Source organism: Aulonocara stuartgranti (assembly GCF_965226115.1).
Source record: "Aulonocara stuartgranti genome assembly, chromosome: 6".
NCBI lineage: Eukaryota > Metazoa > Chordata > Actinopteri > Cichliformes > Cichlidae > Aulonocara > Aulonocara stuartgranti.
In genome coordinates, this window is record NC_138944.1 from 39,275,449 (window position 1) to 39,293,244 (window position 17,796).

A 17,796-nucleotide genomic window follows, 5' to 3' on the forward strand; every position below is an offset into this window, starting at 1 on the left:
GTGATCCCAGTGGGTAGGAAACTGGAGGAGCAGCTCAAGCAGATTCCAGCAAGGGGGACTGGTGTATATTTATTTATTAGAACAAATGGTAAAATGGGCTGTATTTGTATAGTGCTTTACACGTCCAGTCACCCACACATTCACACACTGGTGATGGCAGCTACATTGTCGCCACAGCCACCCTGGGGCGCACTGACAGAGGCGAGGCTGCCGGACACTGGCGCCACCGGGCCCTCTGACCACCACCAGTAGGCAACGGGTGAAGTGTCTTGCCCAAGGACACAACGACCGAGGCTGTCCAAGCCGGGGCTCGAACCGGCAACCTTCCAATTACAAGGCGAACAGAACACAGCTGCCCCAAATTAACAGTATAAATAATGACCAAAATCAGTAGTTATGTGCAAGCTCTGAATGACAAAATGTAAACCAAAAAAAGCACTTTATTATTTATTCTAGTTACTTTTTGATTTGGGTACAAAAACATGAATTCTAGTATATACGAATCTCTCTTCTGACCATTTAACACTGTGTGCTCTGTGATGAAATGATCATTTGTGAGTTTTGTGAGGAGGATCATCAGTAGTGATCCAATCTGAGTCTGCAACTAAGATCAAACGGGTTTTAAGTCTGTTTGATCTTAAGTTAAGGCCGAGTGTCAGGTGACGAGCAAGACCAGGAGCATAATTATTCACTGATCTTTTATCGTTGGCTGCAATAAGGAATTGACAGGTTTAATCACTTTATATGCTAATGGGGTCACAGCTCTTAATGCTCCTGTCTACCTATAAGATCCAAATGACTTTGTATGTTTTTGAGCAAACCCAACACATTGATGCAGGAGTAAAGGGATGCAGCAGTGATTAGAAGTAGCAGCAACTCTGAGAATAGCACAGAGGCGCTGTGAGATCAGCCATCATTTTCATTTTTCTGGGCCTGTTCACAGAACTTTCTGATCTCACCTTGTACACAAAAAAACATAAAACAAATAAAGAATGAGTCCGACGTTTCCACAAAACACAGGAAGCTCTGCTGACCCGTACTGCACTTTTTTATTGACACAAGAAAAAAGATGACCACAGTGAGCCAGACTTTACAGTGATTGTCTTGCAGTAACAGCAAATTTCTTCTACACAGTGCTGGAGAAATTTGGAAGCACGATGAATTTGACCTCTGACCTTTTCAGGCTGACTTTACACTGACACAACTGTTTAAAACAAAAGCTGTAACAACCCTGCTGTTCATCAGAAGAACAGAATCTCTTAAAAGTCATCTTTAAGATCCAAATGGCTTTGAGCATTTTTCCCAGAAGGCCTCAGTGGTCAAGGATCCGCAGATTTCCTGAAACAATCTTGTTCTCCAGCATGGCTCCAGCAGGAATATCTATCCGGTCACCATGATTGGCTATGATGATGACAGTACCCTGATGAATAAAACGATTAACGAGTGAAAAACTGACAGAAATGTCACGTATTCTTGCAACCTTTGTTCGAAATCAAAGGTTATTGTTAAAAAATATAGTTGAGTAGCCCTGACAGGCTGGTGACCTGTCCAGGGTGTATCCCACCTCCCGCCCTGTGGCAGCTGGGATAAGCTCCATGAAAACTGTTGAGTCTGGCTAAAAATCTTTAAGCTGGTCTTTCTTTGAGCAAACATGTTAAAAGGTGAACTAAACATTCTGTGTATGCACTACCTATTTGCTCTAAATTTCAATCAATTTGTTCACAATGGTTAGTCAAGTTAGAAAGTGAAGGAGCTGCTCGTTATTCTGTCTAACATGGGACATAAATGAAATGTTTAATCTGGTCTGCATAGCAATAATCCTCAAAATCAGGTGGGGCCGTTTCCCCCCATTTCCTTGGAGAGTCGCAGTGTTTTAAGATTTAACTCTGAGTTTCTTTCCCTGCAAAATACATCTTGAAATGATCTCATTCAAATCAGAAAATAGTTGCAATGGAATTTCTCTTGAGAGTGGCTGAAATAAACAGAGGTATCAAGGAAAGATTTACATTTTATACTGTAAATTCTATCCAAGGACATTTCTGTTGGCAAGTATATTTGTAAATATCTCACAAAGTTCAGTTAAGGTGGAATTCCTTTCTAATTTCTGGAACAGTACTGTAGGCCCGAATAAGGCTCGACGTTAATTCAATTCAGAGAGCTGAAATAATGCTCTGTAGAAGTATTTGATTTAAGCCTGTAGGTGGCGCTGTTCAACTGTGCCTCAGTTATTGGAGCGGTTGCTTACTTTGAGAGAGACGTTCTTCCCGAAGGTGACATCTCCAGACACAGTGAGGTGATCAAGCTCCAACATGTCAGGGATGTTTTCAAACCTTGCCAGAAACTCCTGAACCTGTGGAGCAACAAAGCAAAAAGCAACCAAACCCTGATTTTATTATTTAGGCTCTCTAACATTATAACATAAAACACCTTCAGATGACTGTTCAGACTTATTTAAATAAAACTTCATTTAAACTGAAACATGCTCCTACTTTCTCACTACGCTGAGCAGCAAGCAGGTCATGATGTTGTAGCTGAAAACATTATCTTTCCATTTCCTGAGAACTGATTTTTTTTTCCTTTAGTTAACTTGTAGTTAGATTTAATTAGAAATATAACGTGATTAAACCTGTCAATTCCTTATTGCACCCAATGATAAAGTACAGAAGCTGAGAGAGGCTTGGATCGAGAGTGGAGATGATGCTTTCTGGGTGGCAGCTGACCTTTGTGAAGGAGCTGCCCAGTTTGACATGAGGCGTGGTTGGGAACTCTCTCTTCTTGCTCATGGTGAGAGAGCCGGCGTCCAGGGTGTACAGATTGGACATCACCAGCAGCAGGTCAGATGATGTCTTCACGGGCAGGAAGCGGCTACGGGGTACGTTCACACCCATGGCATTGTTAAAGCTTTTGATGGCAGCACCCACAGCTGTCTCTAGCTGGATGACATTCAGCCCACCATCCAGGGTCTACAGAGAGATGGAGCGCTTCAGTCAATAGGAGGAAAAACAGTTCCAACAGGCTCATAATCAAATTTGTTCATTCCACTCCTTATCGTCCACTCATCTTAGTGTGGTACTAATACACTTAGTACCCCACTAAGATGAGTGGACGATAAGGAGTGGAATGAACAAATTTTTTGAACTCAGGACTTTACACAAGTCCTGAGTTCAAAAATAGCTTTCAAAATAAACCAAATCTATTGACAAAATGTGCAGAAAAAACTGCTCTGAGCTAATGTCAAAAATATCTATTGTGTAAGATAAGGCCGGGGATGTATGATAACACCAATTTGTATCCTAAGACGACATATTAACAGTATTCGTCTGATAAAGCCTCTTGAGAAAATGGAAGCAGGGTTAAAAAGAAAAAGTAAAAGACAAGCAGCACACACCCAAAACATTTTAATACTGCCCCCAAAACTTTTCACAGCCTCATTACTTGAAGTACCTTTAAAATATCGCTTCATATCACAACACCAGAGAACACAAAAGCTCAGGACTGTGATTATGAGGTTTTTAAAGGTCCTTGAGTATTTTGTGGTACTTTGATTCTTAAATATCAGTTTTCTGACATTACAAGTTACAAACTTTGCAGCCTCTAGGAGCAACGTATATGTTCTACATGCAGTTTTGAGTTTGACATCCGACTCTTTTTCCTCCCAACACCAAGCGGCACCTCTTTGTTGGATGGTTGTATTTAAGAAGGATCTGAGAATTGTTGCTTAGTCATGAGCAGGTGTTTTTTTAAGTTATCCATGAAAAGGGAATCACAGTGTCACTCATGTCAGGCACACTGGATTCCTTTGGCTGAGGTTAGTGGTAATGTTTTTGCAGTGGTAGCTCCTACAAACAAGTCTAACAGCATAATGTTAAACAAAAAGATTTCCGCAGGATTACCTTTGGATTGACGATGATCTCCAGGTCCATGGAGTTCTTCTCTTGCAACCTCTTGATGGCAGGCAGAGAGATCCACAAATTGTTGGTGTTGAAGATCTTGAACTTGGTAACAGACTTAAATTCGTCAACATGGGCCTTGGGGACCTGTGCGATCTCCAGCAGCCTCAGACGATCCTCATACTGGATCAGAGTACCACCCTGGACAGAAGGGAAACAGGCTGCACAGGCCGAGCCACACTTTGTTCAGCCGGGGCCAGATCGCCATGAGGGAGATACTAAACATACCTTGACGTCGGCTCTGGTCTTGTCTGTGACCTCCATGATGAACTCGCAGCGTTTGTCGGCCGGCTGGCTCATCAGATGGTTGAGGATGAACAGGTCAACTGTGGCTCCCAGGTTGTCGATGTTGGAAACAAAGATGTACTCTTTCCCTTCAGCAATGAGTTTGTCCAGGAGCCCGGAGTTTTGGAAGCTGGCATAGATGTCTCCGTGCCCTGGTGGGTACCAGGCCTCAGCATTTTCGCCACTGGTGCCCATGCTCTTAGCAATTGGCAGGAGGGACTCCTTGTTGGTCCTCGGATACCTATTAAGAAAATAAAGAGTCCGTCATTTAGACTATAAAGAACTGAAGAGCTCTCTATTCCAAGAGAAGTGAAGGAAAATCAGATGGTGGACAAAACAAATTTACCCTCAAAGCAACTTTGACACTTTTATTTTTGGACAGCAGATGTAAACGATGGCCCTTATTTACCAACAGTTTCTACACACAAATCTGTGCGCACAAATGTTTAATGCTCAAATCACTGACTTATAAATTATATTTTTCTATATTTTGTGCACTTTTGTACTTGTCTGTTTACTACCAAATCAGAGAAGACAGCATAGCTCGATATGTCTTCAGAATCTTGAATCTGGAAATGTTTTTTTAACATCATCATAAAAATTAGTAGTGAATGCTGATGCATACATGCCTGTTCTTCTTTATAGTTCATGTAGTGTACTTCAAATCAAAAGACATTTCAAGTCTTCTAAAAACTTGCTTTTCTTATTTTTCCTTATAGTCGTTGTCCTAAAGCCTAATCCGACTGTTTCGCTCTGGAGTCAAATCACTGGATTGTACTTTTTGATGAGTCCTCTGTGTTTGCTCTCATGAAGTTTTCTTTTCAGTGCAGACCTGAATATTAACATCAGGTCTGATGGACAGTGATCTGGTCTTTACTTGTCTGGATGTTCTGAATGGATCCAGCATTGTCTTCCTTCCAGGTTTTGTTTTTTTAAGAACACACCAAAGATTATTTGTCCACTGCTAACGCTCCAGCTTTCCTTTTAATGGACTTGTTGTAGTTTTACTGCTTACCACTTTAACAATGACATATGTACAGTGGGGCAAAAATGTATTTAGTCAGCCACTGATTGTGCAAGTTCCCCCACTTAAAATGATGACAGAGGTCAGTAACTTGCACCAGAGGTACACTTCAACTGTGAGAGACAGAATGTGAAAAAAAAATCCATGAATCCACATGGTAGGATTTGTAAAGAATTTATTCGTAAATCAGGGTGGAAAATAAGTATTTGGTCAATAACAAAAATACAACTCAATACTTTGTAACATAACCTTTGTTGGCAATAACAGAGGTCAAACGTTTACTATAGGTCTTTACCAGGTTTGCACACACAGTAGCTGGTATTTTGGCCCATTCCTCCATGCAGATCTTCTCGAGAGCAGTGATGTTTTGGGGCTGTCGCCGAGCAACACGGACTTTCAACTCCCGCCACAGATTTTCTATGGGGTTGAGGTCTGGAGACTGGCTAGGCCACTCCAGGACTTTCAAATGCTTCTTACGGAGCCACTCCTTTGTTGCCCGGGCGGTGTGTTTTGGATCATTGTCATGTTAAGATAAGATAAGATAAGATAGAACTTTATTAATCCCTCGGGTGGGTTCCTCTGGGAAATTCGATTTCCAAAAAAGCACAGCACCGACAGAAGTTACAGAGTTATACACACACACACATATATATAAATACAGAGACAATATAAATAAAATATACGAAGGGGATAAATAGAATAAATAGGAATAAAAATAAAAATACAAGTGAATTGCACATTTCAAGTATTGAGTCTATTGCACCGTTGACTATTTACAAAAGTATTGCACAAGGTATTGTACAGTGAGGTGAAGAGGCACTACAGCTTAGTTGTTCCCTCCTTTGTCCTCCTGTTTCCCCTCCCTCTCCCCTCCAGAGAGGAGTTAAACAGTTAAATGTTGGAAGACCCAGCCTCGTCTCATCTTCAAAGTTCTCACTGATGGAAGGAGGTTTTGGCTCAAAATCTCACGATACATGGCCCCATTCATTCTGTCCTTAACACGGATCAGTCGTCCTGTCCCCTTGGCAGAAAAACAGCCCCATAGCATGATGTTTCCACCCCCATGCTTCACAGTAGGTATGGTGTTCTTGGGATGCAACTCAGTATTCTTCTTCCTCCAAACACGACGAGTTGAGTTTATACCAAAAAGTTCTACTTTGGTTTCATCTGACCACATGACATTCTCCCAATCCTCTGCTGTATCATCCATGTGCTCTCTGGCAAACTTCAGACGGGCCTGGACATGCACTGGCTTCAGCAGCGGAACACGTCTGGCACTGCGGGATTTGATTCCCTGCCGTTGAAGTGTGTTACTGATGGTGACCTTTGTTACTTTGGTCCCAGCTCTCTGCAGGTCATTCACCAGGTCCCCCCGTGTGGTTCTGGGATCTTTGCTCACCGTTCTCATGATCATTTTGACCCCACGGGATGAGATCTTGCGTGGAGCCCCAGATCGTGGGAGATTATCAGTGGTCTTGTATGTCTTCCATTTTCTGATGATTGCTCCCACAGTTGATTTTTTCACACCAAGCTGCTTGCCTATTGTAGATTCACTCTTCCCAGTCTGGTGCAGGTCTACAATACTTTTCCTGGTGTCCTTCGAAAGCTCTTTGGTCTTGGCCATGGCGGAGTTTGGAGTCTGACTGTTTGAGGCTGTGGACAGGTGTCTTTTATACAGATGATGAGTTCAAACAGGTGCCATTCATACAGGTAACGAGTGGGGGACAGAAAAGCTTCTTACAGAAGACGTTACAGGTCTGTGAGTGCCAGAGATTTTCCATGTTTGAGGTGAACAAATACTTATTTTCCACCCTAATTTACGAATAAATTCTTTACAAATCCTACCATGTGGATTCATGGATTTTTTTTTCACATTCTGTCTCTCACAGTTGAAGTGTACCTCTGGTGCAAATTACTGACCTCTGTCATCATTTTAAGTGGGGGAACTTGCACAATCAGTGGCTGACTAAATACTTTTTTGCCCCACTGTAACTTCCATCTGTCTCTGTTTCCATCCACCCAAAAAATAATGAACCATTTCTTTAATCACCTCTGGCTTTTTACACTTATTTCATACTTAACAGATTTTGTTCACAGACTCTCCGTATGTGTGTGTGTGTGCGCACTGCACCTGCTCTGATTGAAAGTGTGGATTTTGACTTGGTGGTGTTTGTATTTCTGCAGGATCTTCTTTGTATCCTCGTCGGTGTTGAAGGAGTTCATGAGTACAAGCGGCACGTCAGCATTAAAGGTTTTGTTTAGATGCTGAAAACACACAATCATTTAGCACCATGTTAGAACAACAATTGCCTCAAGGTAGTTCACCAGAGGCAAAAACATGACCCTGGACTCATCCTGATCATCAGAGGTTAAGATGTGCAGTGTTTTTCTGCATTCTTACCTCAATTTGTTTCACTGTCAAGTCCAAGAAGGTGTTCTCATTGCGGACACTGATCAGACTCTTTGGGCCCTTGCAGCCCATGCTGGTTCCTAGACCGCCATTCAGTTTGACCACAGCAAGTTTGTTGAGACTGACAGCGATGTTGTCGGGTAGTCCCCTCGCCTTGATCCTGTCATAGGGCTGGATCTGAGCAAAATCCCACAAATGAGTAAGATGGGAGTTAAAAGTCTACGAAGAGTAGAGCTTTTTTTTTAATACTGTAAAACAAAACAGTGAAGAGGCTCAAGTTAAGGTCAAGGTGAGATTGAACAAACAGTTCAGTTTGTTTTACATGTAAGTCATCAGGATGTTATGCAACAATACAACCAGGCTTTAGTCTGATAAGCACAGACAGCAATTCTCAATTCTTTATTTATTTGTCACATGTAGTTATAGCTGGTACAACATACAGTGAAATGTTTTTCCTGGCTAAAAAAGTACTCCCCCCGACTGTGCAGACATGCTAAAAAGGATTTTACATAAACTAAAAAAAAAGGGGGGGGGGGGGGGAAGAAACAAAAGTAAAAAAGTAAAAAATAATATAAAAAACAATGTAAAAGTCCATATGTTTGTGCTTATAAGTATATATCCATGACGTGCAGGATATTGTACTGTAATAATTTAAATGAAAAAACTATAAAAATATACATTATTTACATAGTACAGATATATATAATAAGGTACGGATAAGGTTCAGCAAACAGCTCTGCAAGTTACACAGTGAAACCCATCAGTGCTAGATTTGTTTGTTCACTACAAAGCTGCTATGTCACCACCAGAAATGAGGAGTAACGCATGAAAAGTAGTGCATTACTGTAATCTGATTACTTTTCTCAAGTAATGATTAAAGTAAGGGATTACTATTGCAAAAAGTAATTCGATTACTGTACTTTCCCGTATGCACGCTGTGTTACTGCACCGTGATTTTGTTTGTGAGAGTGTCTCATGACAATGACGTACGAGCGTGCGACGTCCGTGGCAACAGACGTGTGCAGATCAACAAGTATGAGTAACATATTATGAGATATATATTATAATATGAGAGAGTATGATCGTGCAGCGCTTAAAGCTCGGAAGTACTGACATTACTTTGAGTTTGATTCTGTAAAAAGTAACAGAAACATTAGCGTCCGCTGTTCACTCTGTGAGGGAAGAAAACTTCTTTCTACAAAAAGTAAAGTTCAAATTGAGCGAGCACCCAGCACGCTGCCACGGGAGTGTCAAATCCACAGAGAAACCCCCGGATCCCCCCGCTGACATGGCCACTGCAGCACCGGGCAAACCTCCACCCGCCCCACTCCTGCTAAACAGGTGACAATAGATTTAAGAGCGACAGGACTCGGTGCCGATGAGTTTTTGATTTTATTTATTTTTTGCTGTGTTTTACTTGCATGTATTTGAAAGAGTGTGAACACAAAAAATATTTTATTTTATTTTATATGCTGGAATATGAAGAAAATAGCTTTAACTGTTAAACAAATTTCTTCAAGTCAAACACTGTTGCATATCATTTAATTTTTGCTTGATGCAATGTGCATAAAGTTGAAAGATTAAACCTAAAAAATGTTTTAAAAAAAACTTTTTCATTTGATTCAATTTTATATGATGGATTATGCAGAAAAAATAGAATTGGCCTGAAAGGTCTGTTGCTTTATTACGTATTCAGGTTGTGCATCATGTTTTTAAAAAGTAACTAAGCAATAAAGTAACGAATTACTTTTGAAAATAAGTAATCAGTAAAGTAACAGGATTCCTTTCTTGGAGAAGTAATCAGTAACTAATTACTATTTTAAAGTAACTTGACCAACACTGCTGACCACTGCAGACTGGGAGCTAGTTGTCCAGCTGTCACAATTTGCCCCTCTTTAAACTTTCTCAAATCCTCACGCTTGCCCATTTTTCCTGCTTCGACCAGATCAACTTTGGGGACACAATTTTCACTTGTTCCCCAATATATCAAATCCATGTTAGGAATATCTGCTTGCAGATATTACACAGAACCAAGAGTAATAAAAGACTGTCTGAAACTGTGATAGCAGCAGTCTGGCGCTCACAGGTATTACCTCATTATTTGAAACATTGACCATGTTTGTAACAGCATATATATCCATTACAGATAATAAGGAAAAACATAACACTTAATGTATATTTTTATAGAGAGATGTTTCTGTGGTACAAATGTCTACAGTAAGACCATTTACTTGAACCCTTTTTATATTCAGACAAACATGCATACCCAGATACAAATATATGTGTAGCTGGGTATTAGAACATGGACAAGTAAACTAAATGTGTATATATGTATATTCATATCATTTCTAGTAAGAATTAAATAAAAAAATGTGTAGGGAAACCAATTTGAATCTCTGTGGTGTTTTTTAGCTTCCAAATGGTGCATGCCGAATAAAGCCTGCTGGGTCTATACTGGGTGAAGCTGTAGTCTACAGTTATGGGCAGGAGGAGTTTTCTATTTTAAGGTTTTACTTGGATATTTGTGGCTCCATTATTAAACAGTAACTTTTTCCAAAACAGATAACCTCCCGTAACTGGAATGAACAGAGTTACTTTTGGAAGTGCAGTCTTCTGACTTTTCAAACCTCATGACGCAGTGTGACACACAGAAAGGACACATGTATTTATGGTCACACTACACACCATATCAAAGCTGGATTTCTGCCCGTGCTTCTATAAACAGCTATCCAACAACAGAGCAACTGTTAAATATATAGCAAGTCACACTGTAACAAACACTGGGACATCTTGTATTGCTTTTCTCTTCATGCTTTGTGACGTTCTGAGGTTTTTAAAGATCTACTGGAATGGTGTGAGCTTGGAGGCTGACCAAAGACGGTCAGCTGCAGGTGATCAGCTATAGAGGAATCTATGACCTTTGCTCTATGACCTCAGTAAAGTCTTGCCTCACATGTTTGTGGATGTATTGGAGAGCAAATTGGGTTTAGTGTCTTGCTCAAGGATATTTGGCATGCAGACTGCAGCAGCCGGGAACTGACCAACAAACCTTGTGATTAATAGAGAACCTGCTCTGCCTGTTGAGCTACAGGAGGCCAAAGCTTGAGAAAACAAGTGGACAGCTCCACGGCCACCAGTGATTTTGGTTTTTAACAGCAAAAATGAATTATATCCATTATTCCTGTAATATTCCTTTGAGATATCCACAGCTCATCATGACTGTAAATATATTAGTGTTTGTTTCAACTCTGGAAAATATTCAGTCGAAGACTGAAATAAACTGACACATGAAAATGTGAGGGTGGTTTCATGGACAATGTCAAAAACTGTGTAAATAAAGGATTTAAAACCTCCATCACATTGTCTTGATGCATGCTCAATCACCAAGGTATGGAAATCCCACAAAGTCGATGCTGTACATATAAAGGCGAGTGTTACGCATGTCTTGCACCAGTAAACTTAGAACGCAGTGTCTCATTTTCTCTGAACCACGCTCATGACGACAGCGGTGGTTTGAGGCACAGGGTGATTAAGGTCAGAAGGGGAGTGCGAGTGGAAGATGCTCCAGCAGTCAGGCTAATCTTAGTCCTAACCTTCACTTGGCTGATATGTTTGGGAACACCGTAGGCAGGAACTGAACATGTGTGTGAAATGTCACCATGCTGACAAACAGTTGGCTTTGGCCTGAGCGTTCACTATCCTCAGATCTGGTTGCAGTAGCTTGTTTTTGAAGTATGACACCCGTCGCCACAGTGGTGTAGGAGAGTCAGGAGAGTGCATGTTAACCTTAGCATAAAGACTGGAGTTAGGTAAGTGCGCGCTAGCCTCACTGTTACAAGTTAATAAGTAAACATTGTACTCTAATAATACGATTACTCATCTTTAAAATGTTCATTTTTGAATTCACCTTTCTAAAACGTTGCCTGTTGATTTCTTTGAACTTTTAATATAATTCATCTGAAGGATAAATAAACACGTGAAAGAAATTGGTGTTTGGAATAAAGCACAGTGTAGATGGTGTTTGCAGCCATGAAGCCCATCACCACACTGGCTGCAAACTCTTGGGACAGGACATCTCTACATGAATTGAATTAATGATTAAGCTGAACTATGCAGTAAGTGAGTTTGCTTTTTAGGGGCATATAAAAGTCTTAAAAAATGTTTAATTCTTAATTTAAAAGCTTCAGAAGGTCTTTTCAAAGACTGTTCAGGGTTGGAGTTGATCTAAGAGTGGATGCTGCTCCTGCACATACTGTATAACATGTATACAGCTTTAAGATATAAACTGAAGCAGTTAGAAAATATTTGGAAAAATACATTTGCTCATCTGTAGATTATGTAATTATTCCCTTACAATTTAAGCAGCTGTGGATTGTTAGCAGGTCCCAACTGTGAGGTTTTTCTTACATATTTCTGTTGCCCTCAGATGGGTTATATTCTAGCTTACTTTTATTTAGCTTACTTCTAGAATAATTTATTAATCCCTGAGGAAATTATGTGGTCGCAGTTATTCCAAGACAGTAAGAACTGTAACCAACTAAACTACAAGTGCAGATGATGCGCAGAGAGTGAGGGTGTGCAACTATCACACTGCGTACTTGCGCTTTAGATGGAACATTTAAAGCACATATGAGCACCAGCACAGAGCACTGCAATGTCAAAACTCAAGCCGTGTTAACCAGAAACATTATCTTGTGCTCACCAACTCCTCCGGTGGCCGGCTGATCTTGGCCCAGTCCACTGAAGGCCCTTTGACTTGCAGGAATCTGTGGAAGAGCTTCTTGAAACCATCAAAATCTTTTCTGGAGATCTGAAACAAAAGAAGTCAAATATCAAAACTCACTGATTAGGAATCTATGTTTAACGTCTATATGTTGCATTTATCTAGAGTGATTTTTCACTGGCTTTCAAACTACCCTTCCTACATTAAATAAATCAATACAAAATAAGCTTTATTAGAAACAGTCAGTCAGTCGGACGCCAGAAAGGTTGGCTATACATCAATAAAAGCTTCAAACTAAAAACACAAAGGTGATTTTATTTACAAACATTTTGTTTTTGTCAGCTAATCATATTAAAGCTCTAATCTGCAGGTTGGTTTACATGTCTACCCTGGTTTCTTAAAGTGCACCCCTAATAATATTTTATGTAGCCCACAAGCATAACAAGGACAAAGTGGACTTCATTCACAGTGCATACTGTGGTATATTAGTGCAGAACAAGACCAAAGGGATGTCTTTAGAATTTCAACTTCTTATGTGATCATAGCAGATGAAACCTTCATAACTTGGATGAAGACAGCTGGTTTCAAGAGGTGAAATGGCTTTAAACCAGCACAAAAACATAATCGACCACGAACAACCACCTCATTAAAAGACAAACTGAAAACATTTCACACAAGCGCAGTGTCCCTGGACTTTGAGACCTCACACACAAACACAAAGTTCATCTGTGAAAACAGGTTAGACGTGTCTAAAGTTGCTTTTTCACTTACTCATATATGCTTGCTTCATAAATTAGCACCATAACAGGTTTATAAGCTATCAATTAATGTTGTAGCATGTTAAAAGAAAAGGAGCAGCATTGTCTTCGTTCATCCTTCAGAGTGACAGCTACACCACATTAAAATCTTCATAATGTCTGAGGCCGATTACTGAAGCAGGTATGAATCATTTACAGGACCTCTGGGTTGTTCACCTCAGGTTCCCCCGTCAGGCCAAATTTCTGCCAACAAAATCTACGTGCTCAGATGAATGTAATGGACTCTCTGTACAAACATTTGTTCTACATATATAACAGATCAATGAGTCCATGGCATCTGTCACCTCGTGTGTCTCCCAAAAACTACAAGAATGTAACAGAAAATTACAAATTTAACAAAAGTAGCGAATCAGATGCTGTCTTATGCTACAGTGCAAACACCGCATCCGTCAAAAACCACATCGCTTCAGAGCTAAATCTGACAAAATGAAAATTACTAGTAAAAACCAAACAGTTAATGGCAAAAAAGCTGATGGCGCTTTGTGTCATTACAACCTACGCACCAACTCTGTGACGACCCTGTGATAGAAACTTTGTTTTAATTTAACAAAACCATAAGAAAGAAGATGACAAAAGCTCGAAGGATGAGAAGAACAAACACAAAAAAAACGTACACATGGCCAGTCGCCAGTCTGCGTGCAGTAAAAGTAATGGGTATGTGTTACCTTATTTGACATATGCATGTTTTCTCTCACATATTAACTACAATTAGGTAAATGAAACCTCAATTAACAAAACTGTAGAGGGAAAAATAGTATTAAATTACAAAAAAGCTTTTCTGGGGCTGCACGAGATAATCCTATGCAGAAAAATCCCACGTTTACTCCTGTCCTGTGATGTTTGAGAGGATTTTTCAGAGTTTCAGAGCATTTGTGGGGATGTTTGGAGGGAGCAGCAGAGCCAAAGGCGTTCCCACCTCTGCTTCAGCTTTGTTGGTTGTGGTGAGCAGAGCCTCCAGCTCGCGGTGCATCGAATCCTCATGTTGCTGACGGAGCTTCTCCTCAAACTCTGTCATTGCTCTCCGAGTCAGATCTGTAAGCATACGCATGGGTCGTCTTCATTTAATTTAACTGTACATGTGTTGCTCAAAGATTAAATACACAGGCTGTTACTGGTTTCCAAATATATTTTAGAAAAAGAGCCACAGTTAAAGGAACAATTATAATCTGTGAATTGGAATTTATTCTTTACTGCATTCTTAGGTGCCAGCTGCAACTTTGAATATATTTTAATATTCATTTAGCTAATTTCTCTGTTCTTTTATTTCTCTGTCAGCTACATAAATTATAAGTGCTTTAAAAAAAAAACCTTTAAAGCTCAGGTTTGACAGGAATTGTAATTCTGGAATTAAACGCTTGTACTTTATCCTTAATACATCAAATATTAGGTCACACATTAAGCTTGGGAACAAATAATTACATACGGAATTACATAAGAAAAAAAAGTTAGTGCAACACAAACCAGTCAGCAGAAGCTCACTTTTAAAACAGTACGAGGTGCTTTTATGTCAGTGTTTGTGTCAATACTAAAGTCTGACTTTCAGGATGTCTGAGGACGTGCTGGAGTCTTCAAGTCGCTTTTTTACCCCTCGGGTAATCTTGGTGACTGAGAGTTTAAGGAAAAACCAGAAAATCTATTGACACTAACAACACGAATGTCTGAGGGAACAGACTTGCACTCAGAAAGTCCATCCTGTCAACCAAGATGCAAACTTACCAGCTACAGTCAGAGTCATTTTAACAGTGGGGGCGAGCTCAGCAGAAACGAAGCAGCTGGCAGCTTTTGGTGGCAGGTATGTCAGCTCACAGTGAACAATGGTCCCAAAGAAAAGCAGAGTGAGCAGCTGTCAGAGAACAACACACATACTCCTCATCCTCAGCTCAGAGGAAGCTCACAGAGCCGCTGCTCTGACCCCAAGCTTAATTCAAGGCCTGCCCCCAACCCCACACACCAATCACAAGCTGCCAGGGGGTTTGTCACAAGGCGCTGTGTACCGTTGAAACATTCAGTTAATCAGTTCTTTAAGAAACAGAATACAGATTGGCTTTTTATGTCCTGCGTTAAGGTAAAATCTGATTTCTAGATTTCAGATTTTTTTTTTAGTGTCAACTTTATATTAAAAAATAAAAACTATCCAAAGGCCTTAAAGCTTGAGGTAGACCTGGCTGACAAGCCAAGGTCAGGATTGCTCATACTATAACAACTTCCTCAGTCACAGAGTAGGTCCACCCTAAAACTGTTTGTTCGTCTATTTTACCTTCTGCAGTTGCCCACAGTTGGGGGTTGCCCACTCATGTCTTCACATCTACCTCCTGAGGATTCCCACCCCATCATTCTACTTTGACGAGTCTCTCAAGCTTCTGTAGATTTGATGGCCACAGCCTTTCAGTGGGATGTGCAGGTCGGTCAATAATATTCACTTTGGACTTTGCCATGTAGTTCTTCACCAGAGATGATGTATGTTATGGGTTGTTGTTTTGAAAGACACAGCGATAACCTAGATCTAATTCTGCTGCTTGAGGTTTCTTTCAAATTTCTTCACGTCCTTTCTTTATGATTCCTTTCACAATACTCCCAACACAGTGTTTCACTGAGAGGATGGTGTTCTTTGGGTTTCTTTTTCTAAACATAAGAAGAGCTTCAGTTTAATGTCATCTGACCAAAGGATGGCCTTCCAGTATGCATAATCTTTCTCCAGGTTGTCCTGAGCTTGAACATATCGCTTGTGCAGAAGTGGAGTTTTTCTTGGTGTGTAAAAGGTTCTGGTATTGACCTTCTTTAAGACTACAATTTCTGACAGGGAAGTCAGTCATTGCTGTCTTCGTAGTGGTTCTGGAGTCTTAAGCCACTTCTCTCACTAGTTTTCTTTTCAGCATGTTTGAAATCATCCACTTTTCATCTCTGTCAGGCTTTTTCTATACGGTGTACAGAAAAAGTCTAAAATGTTTTTTTAACATGTTTTTTCAAGTGACAAACCCTTGCTTAAGTTTTTATACTGTGTGTAAGTTGGAAGTTATCCTTCACATTAAACTCAATTTTGCTTTGAGCATTACAGAGATGAAGCATTTTCATTGCACAGCTGTACTTCATGCTAGTCCAGTTTTTCAGGGGGCTAATATTGTTGACAATTCTTTTTTGTCGTTATTCTATTTTATTGTGTGCAAACAGAAATAATTTATGCTTCTAAAGAAAACTGGTACGTGTAGAAACGCTATGCTGAAAATAAAATATTAATAAAAAAATCAATTCACCTTTTTAAATGTGAGGTTTTGCTATATTTCTTCAGATAATCCATTTAGTTGGTTTCCCAAGTTATCAGTGGTTTGTTGCTGAAATCACCTGCAAGCTTTAATGGTGACCTTTACCCTGACCTTTACGCTGCTGTTTAAAGGTCAAAGGTTGAGATTCCACTCCAGCTGGCACAACGTAAAGGCACGTATCATTGCACCACAAAGAAAAAACTGCAACGTTTGCTTAAAATTCACTAAAGCTATCAGCTGCAGATTGTTGTGTGTCCATTTGGCTGTAGGGTGTGTGAAGACCGTGGTGAAACGTTTCTGTTCAGCGCGCACACACAGGGCAGAAGCAGTTTCGTGTTTGAGCGCTTTTCAATGTTCATTTACGCTTCTCCAAACACTCGTTTTGACCAACGTGCAAAGCAGCCACAGCTCTCACTGAGCTCTTACTCACCTGAACACTGTCAAAGTAACGGAAGGGCCTCAAAACACACCCGAGAACAACACGGACAACTTCAGACGGGGATCGAGTAGGGCTCAGACCGGGGAGTTCATTTTAATTTAAAAACAAATAACATTAAAAGGTGTCGTCATCCTGCCTTTAGCTTGTAGCTGACAGCAGCCACAACCAGCTCCGCGCAGCGCGAGCCGGGATGGTAAGTGACGTAACGGTGCGCCCTTTAGTGCCAAGTGGTGATTGGCTAAAAACGCCTGTCAATCGAAGCTGCTGGCCATTAACCATTCTTCCTTTTTCTACAGATAGATCCACCAAACTGCAAAACTCTACAAAGAAAACCAAGAAAACCCTGTTTACGTCCCCAAGCCCCCAAAATTGTCACATCTAAAACTTTTATGCTGTTTGCTGCAGGTTTTAGCCCCATTTCTTTATATTATTTATTTATGGTTATAACGGGAGGAATGCATGCTTTTAAAAGGAGCTGGTGGATATTTAAATTGATCCATTTATCTGTCTCTCTGTCTTTTGTAGGCCAGTGCTTAATTTTACAAAAACAAAACAAAAACAGCTTTAGTATAACTGCCATTTATTCTTTTGAAGTTAACAAGCCTTCATTACTGATCTCCTGTTTCCACATATCTTACTCTGGTTTTATTTGTATTGTATTCATTTCTATTAAAAAAAGAAAAAGAAATCTTCTATTGTTGATTAAAAAAAAAAGGTTTCATTTATATAAACACTGGTAATACAATTGAAACCCTATAGTTACCTATTAATTTAGTTGCAAACAGGAAGAGTCTGATTATAAATTATTAACTGAACGCAACACAAAAAAATCCTCAGCTGTCTATGTGCAGATTGATACTGCCCTCTTGTGGCTAATAGGCTTTTAC

The 17,796-nt window shown here is 40.1% G+C and overlaps 1 protein-coding gene across 2 annotated transcripts; it reads right to left on the minus strand.

Moving 5' to 3' along the window:
* Window positions 1-1,030: 1,030 nt before the first annotated feature.
* Window positions 1,031-17,110, minus strand: LOC309709336 (UTP--glucose-1-phosphate uridylyltransferase-like). Of its 2 annotated transcripts, none has more exons than XM_082537902.1 (10): window positions 16,901-17,110; window positions 14,127-14,242; window positions 12,372-12,479; window positions 7,661-7,846; window positions 7,391-7,524; window positions 4,179-4,476; window positions 3,894-4,091; window positions 2,721-2,963; window positions 2,246-2,350; window positions 1,031-1,420 (listed from the first exon to the last, which is right to left on the minus strand). In XM_082537902.1, the coding sequence occupies exons 2-10, from the start codon at window positions 14,223-14,225 to the stop codon at window positions 1,313-1,315; spliced, it is 1,479 nt and encodes a 492-aa protein (XP_082394028.1). In that variant the 5' UTR covers window positions 14,226-14,242; window positions 16,901-17,110; the 3' UTR covers window positions 1,031-1,312. The 2 variants fall into 2 exon arrangements, with proteins under 2 accessions (XP_082394028.1, XP_082394027.1); XM_082537901.1 differs by lacking the exon at window positions 16,901-17,110 and adding an exon at window positions 14,927-15,097.
* Between the last annotated feature and the right edge of the window lie 686 nt (window positions 17,111-17,796).

What these genes read in the sequence shown, in the direction of transcription:
- LOC309709336 (XM_082537901.1), bottom strand. An exon ending in GCCGGCCACCGGAGGAGTTG is followed by an intron (nt 7,847 to 12,371) that starts GTGAGCACAAGA and finishes GATTTTGCTCAG; the next exon opens with ATCCAGCCCTATGACAGGAT. An exon ending in TGGGCAGCTCCTTCACAAAG is followed by an intron (nt 2,351 to 2,720) that starts GTCAGCTGCCAC and finishes GTTGCTCCACAG; the next exon opens with GTTCAGGAGTTTCTGGCAAG.